General features: G+C 37.7%; 2 protein-coding genes across 4 annotated transcripts in view; one reads left to right on the top strand and one right to left on the bottom strand.

The window, feature by feature from the left end:
• LOC121859514 (E3 ubiquitin-protein ligase MYCBP2-like) overlaps positions 1–12623 on the top strand; it is a 162595-nt gene that overhangs the window by 67503 nt on the left and 82469 nt on the right. The window lies entirely within an intron of this gene.
• LOC121859513 lies at positions 222–10789 on the bottom strand. Of its 3 annotated transcripts, XM_042356371.1 has the most exons (7): positions 10470–10784; positions 10149–10255; positions 9438–9978; positions 7599–7844; positions 5559–5746; positions 4585–4864; positions 222–797 (listed from the first exon to the last, which is right to left on the bottom strand). In XM_042356371.1, the coding sequence occupies exons 3-7, from the start codon at positions 9931–9933 to the stop codon at positions 538–540; spliced, it is 1470 nt and encodes a 489-aa protein (XP_042212305.1). In that variant the 5' UTR covers positions 9934–9978; positions 10149–10255; positions 10470–10784; the 3' UTR covers positions 222–537. The 3 variants fall into 3 exon arrangements, with proteins under 3 accessions (XP_042212305.1, XP_042212306.1, XP_042212304.1); XM_042356372.1 differs by having other exon boundaries at positions 4822–4864; positions 10149–10789; XM_042356370.1 differs by having other exon boundaries at positions 10149–10785.

Below are 12623 nucleotides of genomic sequence, written 5' to 3' on the forward strand. Positions count from 1 at the left end.
TCGCATCTCGTCACTGTTTCCTTGAACCCTTTGGTGTATAATGTTTGCAAGCAACGTTGCCAATGAGTGTCAATTCTCCAGGAAAATTTGAGCATGGCAATTGGTCATTTTTAATACTTTTTATCAAGACAAAACCTTAGTTTCCAATCTGTCATTAATGTTTCTTAAGACAACAACTGACACCAGGGAAAAATATGAAGAAAAGAAGAAAGGGAAATATATATGGTTTCCTCATTTAATGGTATAAAAGTTAGCCAACACTATATCATATGTTGTCAAAAATTCATGAAAAATATTACTCACATATTACAAGTAAAAATTTCCTCTTTAACTCCAAAATTCCTGTATTGTAAATACAGTTTTGTAATAAATTAAACAATAATTGGGTATAAGTTTGTGAGTTTACAGAGGGTTTTTATCATTACTGTACTGTACATGCATGTAACTTTTGTGCAGCATTTACCGGTATGTAAGATAAATCAATCCCTTTAAGATTCATCCTAACTCAGCTGTAACATCATATACATGGTACTGTATTTATTTTGCCAACTGTAGTGGAGGACAAGAATGTCTAACAGTTGGTGTCACCTTTACCGCCAGAGTCTCTCTTCCTTTTATGCATTCTTTGCCTTTATTTTCATTTGCTTTATTTTCCTTCTCATGTCCACTGTTATCAATGTTTGAAGAAGATTCCTCTCCAGATACACAAAGCTCTTCAGCTTTGTCAAAGACAATATGTATTTCTGTTTCTTGATATGTACGAGGGTCTGGCTGCACCACCTGCCAAGGTGATGGACCTGAAAACATACAAAAGGTTGATATTTCTTTATTTAATATCATTACAGTTATTTTTATAATAATTTTAAGCCAAGGTATGGGAAGGGAGGGTTAGCAGGACTCTAGCCATACACTAAGGCCCAAATTCAGACCAGTGATTTGAAAGGGTATGAAGGTTGAAACCAAGGATCAAGCAAAGATTGAAGATTGTTGGTATTCAGAATGCTGGCTTGAGCCAACACAAAGATTCAAACCGGGTGTGAGATCGTAATTATTGATCCTCACGTTAATCCGGCCTGGAGGCAGGTTTAGCGGTCGATCCTTGAAGCAAGTCAACATGAATTTTGACAGAGAGCGCGGTTTTTGGCGATATCATCAAATAAAAATTTTTGTAGAGAGAAGACTGGTGGTAGATAGGCAGAATCCTATCAATTTTTATGATAACGCGCAATTTAAACAACGATATAGGTTCAGCAAGGGAGATTTCCGTGATATTTTCCGTGATATGGAGTATCTACTGGACAGAGCTGTTGGCAATGTTTCACCTCTACCTCTCATTCGTCAGCTGATGATTGCTTTGAGATTCTCCGCAATGAATAGTTTCTGGGTAAGAAAGATTCTGGTAACTGAATGAGTTATAATAATGTGTTACAACACTTTTGTGTTTAGGGTCCATGAGGATCAAGCAGGTAAATGTAAAGAACGCTGACGCTTCTTTATTTTGAATGTCTTTCTTTAGGAAAACTATTTTGATGTATTTACAATATAATTGAATCAATGCTGAGTGCATTTTGATTTTAATGTATTGACAAAGGAAAGCCTTTTCTTAACATTACTGATCAGGGGAAGTGTTGGGGTTAAAATAACAGAAAGAAACCTAACCTAACTGAACCTAGCCAGGTTACTACACTCTGCATTGATTCATCTTGCTTTGGTTATAAATATTGACACCTGTCCCGGATTATATTTACAGTTTGTAAGTACTGTGCAGTCAACCCTCGCTTTACGCGGTCCCACATTCCGCGTTTCCACGTTTACGCGGTACCCTGCCGAAACAGGAATGCTCACATTCCGCGGTGCGTGTACCCCTTTACGCGGAGAGCGGCTGGCGAGCGACGCCATTTTTGGATCCAAACCTCCCGCCATCCGCCATGTTGTGTAAGCGGCGCGAGCATGGTGCGCACAAGGTCGCCCAGTCATCAAAACATTACCAAGTTCTTCACCCGCCACCCACCAGAGCCGGCCCAAGTCAGTGATAGTGATAATTATAGTGAGGATATGGGCTTATATGGACTTTGAGGGGTTTGACAAAGAGGCCCTGCAAGCCTCTGTGGTGGACAGTGATACAATTGATACAAGTGATACAGGTGAGGGCCAATAATCTGCCCTCTGCCTCGGAACCAACCGCCCATCCCCGTGTGCCCAGCCATCTTTTCTACTAATGTTAGTGTTAAAAAACCTAATATTATTGATATTTCTCTTAATTATTAATTGTGTGTGCATACCATCATAAAGTTAAGATAATATTTTTACTACAACATAGTTGTGTGTCGTCAAAAAGTGGAGTTTGGGGGTCAGCCCGGTCTCTATTTCAATTAATCCCATATGTTATGTTGTTCACTTTACGCGTTTCTCACTTTCCGCGGTACCCTGTGGGTTGAATTAACCACGTAAAGTGACGGTTGACTGTAATTGTTCTTCCTCTATGAATTTCTTTGTTATCATATAACAACACAGCCACATTGTAACACAGTACCATAAATCATTATAATTTGATCATAATTTGATTGTAATTATCGTAATAAAAGTAACTCTTGATGTGCAAGGAGAGATTTCTCCTCCTCCGTAAAAACTCATTGAGCCATAGTTGCCACCATAATCTTGTAAACATTACTCTCGATGGTGATTGACTGTCGTAATGGTGTAACTGAAATGTGTTTGGGTGGAACTTCAGTGTTTGAATCCTTGCTCGTAATTGAAGATAATGCAACAGATTACCCAATCCAGGGTTCAAGTCAATGTTCTGAATATGGGTAATTCACTGCAGGAAATCTCAGATCAAGGAATTTAGATTCGCAGACCTGAGCCAAGCTCAAATCACCGTTTTGAAGTCGGGTCTAAATGACCATGTCCTGCCCTCTCTTATATCATACAGGAATGCAATAATATTAATTTGTGGACATTCAGAGTTGCTTTTGTTTCCTACATATAAAGAACTGAGCATTATTTGTGGGAAGTAGGAAGCTCCTGTATCTTTAGCCATGTGAGTATGGTGGTGAATCACTGGAGCAACATTTCATATAAAAGTAAGGGAGGAATTGGGGTTTCAATTTTACCAGAATATCTTTGCTAAATGAGCAGGTGAACAATGACAAGACAGATACTGATGAAGGATATGGAGGGGTGGCAGACAGTATGAACATGGCGTAGTAGTCTGCAGGGTTTTATATTGAATTTCATTGAGGAAAAACAGGAAAGTTTAGTGTAACTTAACAACCATGGGAACAATTTTCTACATAAAGGATTTGTTTGTTGTGAAGAGTTTGAACATGTGAAAAGAAAAAGTGAAAATTAGGGGAAAAGAAAGTTTGGCGCTGTAGATGCATTATTAGAACGTTCAGACATATTTTGATATCAAGGGAGACTGAATTATGGTTAGCCATAGAATGTTGAAGAATGAAGAATGATCAGTAGATGTGTTATTAAAGAGGAAGCTGAAGTTGTTTTGCTCACATCACCAACCATCTACAGTACACCACAGTGATGTAATCAATACCACAAAGTCCACCACAGAGATCTTTAGAAGTTGAGACTGAAACTTTTCACAATATTAAAATTTATGGATCAGCTGAAGATTAACTTCACCAAGTAGTGTCAGGATGATTAAACTAGGGGGGGTGGCATTCTTCAGGTGACTACTGACTACCCAATTCATTTACTACTACAGAAGAGTGGTTTGGCCATATGGACCCTCATTATTAAAAGAAAACTTAAAATGATCATCTAACAAACATCTTTAGTATCTCCTCTATGAGAAACAGTAAATGTGAAGGAAGCCCTTGATTATACAGTGGCTCATGTGCTTAAGGAAACTATAGAGATATAAATGGAGTGCAGTAACCCTCAGTTAACATGGTGGTCAGTTTCTTGGGGAAAAATTGTGCAAAAAAAATACTAATGGCTCATGGGATATAGGAAGTTAAGGTTCTTGGCTCTCATTACTAGTTCCCTATAACTTGGTACAGGAAAGGTCACTCTTATCATCAGCTGACCAAAGTAGATGTACAGTAATCCATTATAGACACATGTTCCATCACTCTAATCCTCTTTTAAAGATGTTTCTATTTGTGCTTTCACTGCATTCTACAAGAAATAAACTTTCAATCGATTCCAATCTGGGCAATCAAAATAGGAGAACAAAATTATTGACAAGGGGTGATGGATGAAGCAAGGAATGCCAACAGTTGAAATTTTCCTTCACCTGAGATGTACAGTATTATTGAAACTCTTGTAGTATGGAAAATACGAGAAACGTTCCATGTCTCACCTTTGTCAGCTAAACTTTTGAAGGTGGGTGTTGGGGGATGGGAGTTAATAATGATTGGTGTCAGGGAGGGACATCTGGCAGGTATAGAATATTATACACCCCATTCAGCCACTGTGTTGAACTATGTGTAAATGAGTTTGTACCATGTGTGAAAAAAAGGGCATTTAACTGATTGTATGTATATAAGCAAAATTATACAAAAAAATAAATAAAAATACTGTACTGAGCAAATTAAGGGTTTACTGTACTATTATTCTTACCTTGGCTTGGTGGTTGAGGCTCTGTAAAGGACTGGTAAGCTGATGCTGATGGTGTAATTGTATTCTTTTGCTTGATTCTTCGCCAAGCAACAATAACACAGATGGTTAGGGTAATGAGAATGATGGCAAACACCAGGAGCAGCACCGTAATGAAGCGGCTTTTGTGGAAGCATGTGTTGGCAAGAAATTTATCTATTGGATTAGTTGATGTTAAGTGTGTCTTAAGGAGACACTCACCATTCCTGAACCACTGTTGATGGATTCCATCTTTGTAAAGGTCCTGAGGAGTCAGAGAGGTAATCTTGTTAACATCATGACAGTATCATATGAAGGAGTTGTGACAGAATAGGTAAAGCATTAGAATAATAATCAGTCCGTAGTAGTCGGGTAATCATTGATTACCTCGAGGAGCAGTGACCTGCCTTGCCAGCTAAAAGGGTGTTTCAAGTCCTACATATAATGCCCAGTTACCACTCCATAAAAGTGATTGATGATAGTAAGGGCATCCAGTTTTATGAGATGTCAAATGCCACAAAGACAAAGAGGTCACACCATAATTTCACCAAGTTGTCATGCAGAACAAATATGAGGAAGTAATAGACTTATGGAACAGTCTACCAGTTGAAGCGATGGAAGTACGAACAGTACTGTCCCAGTCTTCAAGTGGAGGGATCCCACACAAGCCACCCACCACCTTTCCCCGTCATGGTCACATTTAGTTGGGGTGGCCTTCAGGTAAAGTTAAATCAGATAAATAAAGACAAAACTTTATGCGAAAATATAAATAAAAATAACTGCTAAGAAACGATGATTAAAAGTACAGCACTAACAAAATTAAAAGTTTGCAAAGGAAAAAATTCTACAAAACAAAAATGATAAGTTTGGTATGAAGCAAAAATTTAAAAGTTCCTTGGAAAATAAAGCTGAAAGTTTTTACTATAAATTGATGGAGTAGAAAGTAATGATACATTTACCTCTATTGTTGCATTTGGTGAGCCTAAAGATGCAGCTAAATCCTCTGTGATGTTGCAGGAACATTTTTGATGAAACAAGTTGTGTCTGATCACTACAACACTCTCATCAAAGGCTTCACTCAGACAGAGGGACATTGGGTCATGCTCATGAATAACATTCCCATCCAAGAATAGAAATGCTCTCCTCCCTGTGAAAAAATAACTTGAAAACTCTTTCTTCTTTATGTATAATTGTTCTGATAACTGATGAGGAAGCAGGAAATATTGAACACAAACCCCAAGTTATCCAGTTCACGTTCGACATCACATGTTCAATTGATTCACGTGTTTTGTTTGTGAAGCGTTATTTGATAGGGACTCTATAAATTTCATCTTTTTTTTTTTTTTTGCAAATTTAGCTGTTCCCATAAATACTGCATGAAAAAAAATAAATAAAAAAATGTTTCGCAGTGCTGACTAATAGCGTTTTACACCCGCGCTCTCTGTTTCCATCACATGATCAGTTGAAATACGTGGGTTGTTTTGAAGCTTCCTCAGTGATTTTTGCTTACTATTTCTCCAATTTTGTGGTATTAACTGTGTTACATTTACTGAATGATTTCATTATTAGATATGAATTTAACATTTATTTAGACTGTGCTATCCTTTGTGTTAGGCTAACTACTAAATTTTTTTCGATTTCGAGTAATCTGCACCTAACCCTATTTTCTCCATAAGCCCTGTTATTTCTATTGCGCGAATTTCTACAACGCGAGGTTTTACAAGAACACAACTATCGCGTTGTAGCAGAACTGACTGTACTGTGCTGTACTGTACTGTACTGTACTGTACTGTACTGTACTGTACTGTACTGTACTGTACTGTACTGTACTGTACTGTGCTGAAATCTGGGACTTTATGGAATTTTCCTTGCATCTGCTATTAAATTCTAATTGAAATTTAATTTCTTTGTGATCGCTGTTATCAAGTTCATTCCCTACCTCGACATTACTAATGAGGTTTTCTCTGTTTGACAGAACTAAATTGAGCATATTACCCCGGGTGGGTTCTGTTATATGTTGACTTAGGAAACAGTCCTGGATTGTTTGAAGAAAATCCTCTGATTCTGAGTTACATGTATGGTCGATCCAGTCTATTTGGCTAAAGTTAAAGTTGCCTACTATACAGACTTTGTTATGTCTGGAAGCCCTGTGCATTTCATCCCAAATAAGTCGTTCATTAACTCTATCAAGATTAGGAGGTCTGTATATTACTCCTGCGATTAATTTTTCCCTACCATCGATTAATTCTATCCAAATTGTTTCTGTATTCCGCTCAGTTTTTATTTCCTTATTTATTTCACACTTCAGATTATCCCTGACATAGATTGCTACTCCGCCTCTTTTCCTAATCTGCCTATCGGTATGGAATAATTTGTAACCTGCAATTTGGTATTCGACAGGTAACTCACGTGAGTAAGTTTATCCATGTTTCGGTGAATGCTATTGTATCGATTTTTCGGTACATACCAACGCCCTGATTTCATCCATTTTGTCTCTCATACTCCTACTGTGCGTAGTAGACATATAAGTTAGTCACGTTCTGAGTCCTCTTTTTGATGCGTTTAGGTTTTAACTCCGTGCCTAATTTAGTTTTGTCATCATTCCTAGCACTATTTCCCTGTAACCTTTCACTGTCTACTGTACTGTACTGTACTGTACCTGTAAGAGGATAACATGACCCAGTTCTGTACAGTAGTAGCTTTATGACTTGCACTAAAACACTCACTTGAAAGATAAAGCTGTTGATGTCTGCTCAAATGAAATTATGGTTCCTATTCTTATAACAGACGTCAACATATTTACAATGATTTTTATAAAATCAGTTGAAGAAAAAATGCATGTGAGGTCTTGATATATTGGAATTGATGTGTCATGATCATGATCTAAAATATATGTACAGTAGAATATAATCTGAAATAATTTTGTTTATGATGAGTTATTTCTAAGTGCAAAATAAGTTTCTCATACATTTATGTACACTTAATTGTAATTAGCTGACCTTCTGGTAAAATCCCCTGAAATGCGTAACTCTCAAGGTGTTGGATATCATTATCCGTAATGTTGATACGATGCTTCACCGTAAAGAGCAATCCATGTTTTGGAATATTTGTGAAGGTGTTGTTGCGGAGGTGAACGTCACCATCCACTGTCAGGTTCCAGGGTGAGAGTTTCAGGGAAGGAAAACTGTTGTTGCTTATGTAGACGTCTCCCATGATGCTGCCCGAGAGGAAGCCTGCTATATCACCTGAAGGAAAATATAATTCAGAAGCATGTTGAATATTTTACATGGTACGTTTATGTATAATTACAGGTATTGGAATAGATGACTCCCACCATATAACTAACAGTAAAGAGTCTTAAGTCTATGACACCAAATACTATACAGTATGTCTTTGTATTCTCAATTATTGTACTATAGGGTTATACTATATCTACTGTACAGTACAGTATTGAAATACTGAAACAGGGAAGGACCCACAGTATCTTAAAGCAAGTTGTAAAGCATATAAGTATTATTTTATTTTTAAATTAGTTACTTAATATTGGTTACCAGGATGGGAATATGCAGTTGCTTCACAGTCAGTGAGGCTAGACATGGAGGAGTAATGTTAGATATATTTTTTGTGTGGTGACAGAGATATATAAAAATACAGTAGGAATTACCTCAATAATCATCATTGTAATAGCTTGATAATGTTGCACCATTGTTTAAATATTTGTGCTCATTTAGTCCAGGCTTGACAGACACAGACACCTGATCAGGCACATAAGAAAGTGTACATTCTCAGTACTTCCCAAAAGTGTGCAGTGGAGAACTGTCTGACTACCTAACCAGCTAGTGAGCCGACACATAACAAAGTGGTCAAACTAAAGTATAAATTTACAAATACAATTTAACTTTTTAATTGACATTGTCAAGATCCAGTTTCATAAAACCTGTTGTCAAATAATCAGTTTCATCTCTTAAGTAATTGAATTGCACTTGATAAGTATCAGTAGATGAGAGTGACTCCCACTACAGACGACCAAACACAGGAGTAGATTATACTGTACAGTAATTGTCAGTGGACATTAAAAGGTAGGTTTAGATTATGTTTACTGTAACAATCTGTTCATTACTTAATTGGTTAAACTGGTTCAATTCTGTCTCCAATTATATCATTTTAATTAAAAAATAGAATAGATGTACAGTATCCTCCACCAACCATAGTTTTCAGTACTGTATGTTTGTTTTATATTTTGCGCTCCATGTTACTGACTGTGTTATCCAGTTTTAATTATCTGTGGATTTCCACGACCACCTCAGGAGGTCTCCAGCCCAGCGTGGCGGGAATGTTTGCTGGATCAGGTCTACCAAGTGGTTCATTGTGTAAATGTTCCACAACAGCAGGGCTTACTAGCTTTCTTATATTTCTCTGCACTGTTCTTACTAATAATTATGATAATAAAGACATTTTTGCTTGACATTGTTTGTGGATATGCAAACCCATGGTGCAACCAATGCTGACATGGTACAGTACAGTGCTGGTAATTACAGTTTTCAAGCATGTGACAAGACAAAACACACTGGGTTGGTTATCTAAAAAAACACCTAAAATTAACATTTGTCCACCAGATTTTATTGATAATTTTATAAATCTAATCCAATGTCAAGTGACTGCCGAAATTATACATATCACTTCATTTTATAACGTACATTTTAGAGACGTAGCTACAGTTATACTAAATAGTATCAGTACAGTACATTAAATCATCCATGAATGTCAATATTTCCTGTTAAGTATTGAATTTGCACCTTATAGATGAAGACATATCGTACCTTAGAAATAAACTTTACCTTCAAATTGGTTGTTTTCAAAGAGTACTCCTTCATCTGCAGAGTTGTGTAGAACAATTGCATTTCTTTCCAGTTCTCTTACAGTGGTGTTAACTAGCTGAATTCTCTTCGTGATTGAATTGTTCACTGCATTACTTGCAATGAATCCCAGAGTTGAGTTCACAATATAGAATTCTTTTAGGATGAAGTTTCCAAAGGCTGCAGTCTGTATGTTGTGTATTACACTGTTATGTACTTGAAATATCAGTGTTTGCTGAGGAGGGTTTCTGGTATTGGTTGTGCGATTGTTAAACTGTGTTGTCATAAATGTGTTACTTGGGATGTCATTGAAAGTTGAGTTTGTGATGGTAAGGTTTACTCTGATATGTCTCAGTGCATCCATTTCAAAGGAACCTCTCATCAAATGTAGATCTGTAATATTTTGAAGAACTATTTGAAGACGATTGCTGTGTTTGAAACTTTGGGGCTGGATTGCTAGTCGCTGACAGCTCTCCATGGTGATGAATTGATAGCTGCTAAAAGCTGGGCCAACATCTGCTGTCTGAAATAACACAATAATTTTTAAATATATGTATATCATTCCATTGTATATCAAATAAGAAAAATTAGAATAATAGATTTATTAGCTTAAAGTTTCTTACATTATAGTTACACCTAATTTTTAACTTTTATTGAATGCAAGTCTAAATAATGAATATATGCTATACTTACTTTACCATTGCAATCACAGTTAACTTTAATCCGTTGGCAAGTACAAAATCTTGGCAGTTGGTCAACACACTGGGTGCCACTTGAAGGAAAGGAAACATCACATTTTGCTGTGTTCATAATGAAGAGAAAGATTATCACTGTTAGTGGCTTCATAACTTTCTTAATTAACATCTTTATCTTAAAGTTTTCACCCTTTGTTAACCTTTATTGACAACTCACTGTCACCACTAAACACTCTTTTCAGTATTTCACATTAAATTAGATTTTGTGTACTTTGTCAAGTAAAGGGATTGAAAAAAGGTAGAAAAAAACATTTTTTACACTAAACAATAGGGCAGTGAGGTGAGCTTATTGTGAAGATACACCCATTATGTCTATCCAGAGTGTATGGCTGAGTCTCCCTGAGAAAGGCTCTTAGTCTTATCTTCTGTTTCCTCTGTCGTCATTCTGGAATTTCCAAGACTAGATGTAGTGTATATTATCTCTCAATAATAATGGGAACTCATTTTCTGGGCATAATTTAGCAAGTTTATAATACAGTATTTGGGTTTGGTTACAGTATACAGTACTGTACAAAGCTACACTTTTGTGTCTCGCTCCGTTCACACCAACCAAGGGTGTGGTTTACACCTCATACAGGAAATATCCTTATATGTGGTTACAAACTCTTCACTCCAAGCTGACAACTGGGCTAAATTTGTTAAAGGAAGCGTGTGATTGGTTGAGTCACACTGGGTGAATATGTGCGTGGGTGACTAAATAACGGCAGATGCCGCTGATTGTTTTTAACTTTATTTTTCACTTTAAGACATCTATGGTATCAGTGTGTTTCACCTGATAATTTTTACTTCCTTTGTTCTGGATATGTTTCTAGATAATGAAATTTAGGAAGAAAAGTATGAAAATGGGGGACAAATTTTAACTTTGGATTTTTCATTTGTAACGTGAATCCCAATACAGTATTACCCCGCTTTACGTGGTTTCACTTTCTGCGATTTCTCATTTACGCGGTGCCTCGCCAGAACCGAACTTTCACTTTCCGCGGTGCATCTACTCATATACGCTGGAAGCAGCCAGGTCAGCTGTTGTGTTGGCCCATACCAGCCCCCTCCCCTGAACCCTCCTCCCCACCGGAATATCAACATGTTCTCGCCAGAAGTTGCTGTTTCATTTAGGAAAGGAATGGAACCAGTGTTAAACAGAGGTGAACAGTGGTGAACGGTGCTTAAGTCAGTGAGAACAACTCAACAGTAACAGTCGTACCCAGGTTGACCTTCACACAGTGAGGTCCCAGGTACACAGTGATAGCGGCCCGTGAGACCCAACAACCAGCGATGTGTTAATCCGTCTACGATAGGAAGGCCTGGGACCACACTTCACTCATATAACACCATCTGTGAGGGAATTACTACACCACGTCAGGCCCCTCATAACACCATATGTGAAGGAGTTACTACACCACGTGAGGCCCCTCATAACACCATCTGTGAGGGAATTACTACACCACGTGAGGCCCCTCATAACACCATCTGTGAGGGAATTACTACACCATGTGAGGCCCCTCATAACACCATCTGTGAGGGAATTACTACACCACGTGAGCCCCTCATAACACCATCTGTGAGGGAATTACTACACCACGTGAGGCCCTCATAACACCATCTGTGAGGGTGAGGGAACTACTACACCACGTGAGGTCCCTCCTAACACCATCTGGGAGGGAGTTACTACACTACGTTTTTGCTGTTCAACACCTACAATAATCTGTATGTTCACTGTATGTTCCTTTACCTTTCTCTAGTGAAGGCTTTTGTTAAACCACCAATGTATGTAATAAGTCATTTATGTCCAATGTATATTTTCAGCCTTCGGGCTGCAGAACTTTTTCAATAAACCGTCAATTATTATTATTATTATTATTACAAGGTTGCCCAGTCATCAAAACATTACCGAGTTCTTCACCCGCCACCCACAACAGCTGGCCTAAGTCAGTGATAGTGATAGTGAGGATATGGACTTTGAGGGGTTTGACAAAGAGGCCCTGCATGCCTATGTGGTGGATAGTGATACAATTGATACAAGTGATACAGGTGAGGGCCAATAATCTGCCCTCTGCCTCGGAACCAACCCCCCATCCCTGTGTGCCCAGCCATCTTTTCTACTAATGTAAGTGTTAAAAAAAACTAATATTATTGATATTTCTCTTAATTATTAATTGTGTGTGCATACCATCATAAAATTAAGATGTAATTATTACTACAACGTAGGTATTGTGTCTGAAAAAGTGGAGTTTGGGGGTCGGGCCAGTCTCTATTGGAATTAATCCCATATGTTCTGTTGTTCACTTTACGTGGTTTTCACTTTCCGCGGTACCCCATGGGTTCAATTGACCGCGTAAATCGGGGTACTACTGTACAGTACTGTACAGTACCTGGATATTCATGAAAAAAATCTGTAACTAAAATCCCATTTATT

Source organism: Homarus americanus, unplaced genomic scaffold, assembly GCF_018991925.1.
Source record: "Homarus americanus isolate GMGI-L3 unplaced genomic scaffold, GMGI_Hamer_2.0 scaffold7626, whole genome shotgun sequence".
Classification (NCBI taxonomy): Eukaryota; Metazoa; Arthropoda; class Malacostraca; order Decapoda; family Nephropidae; genus Homarus; species Homarus americanus.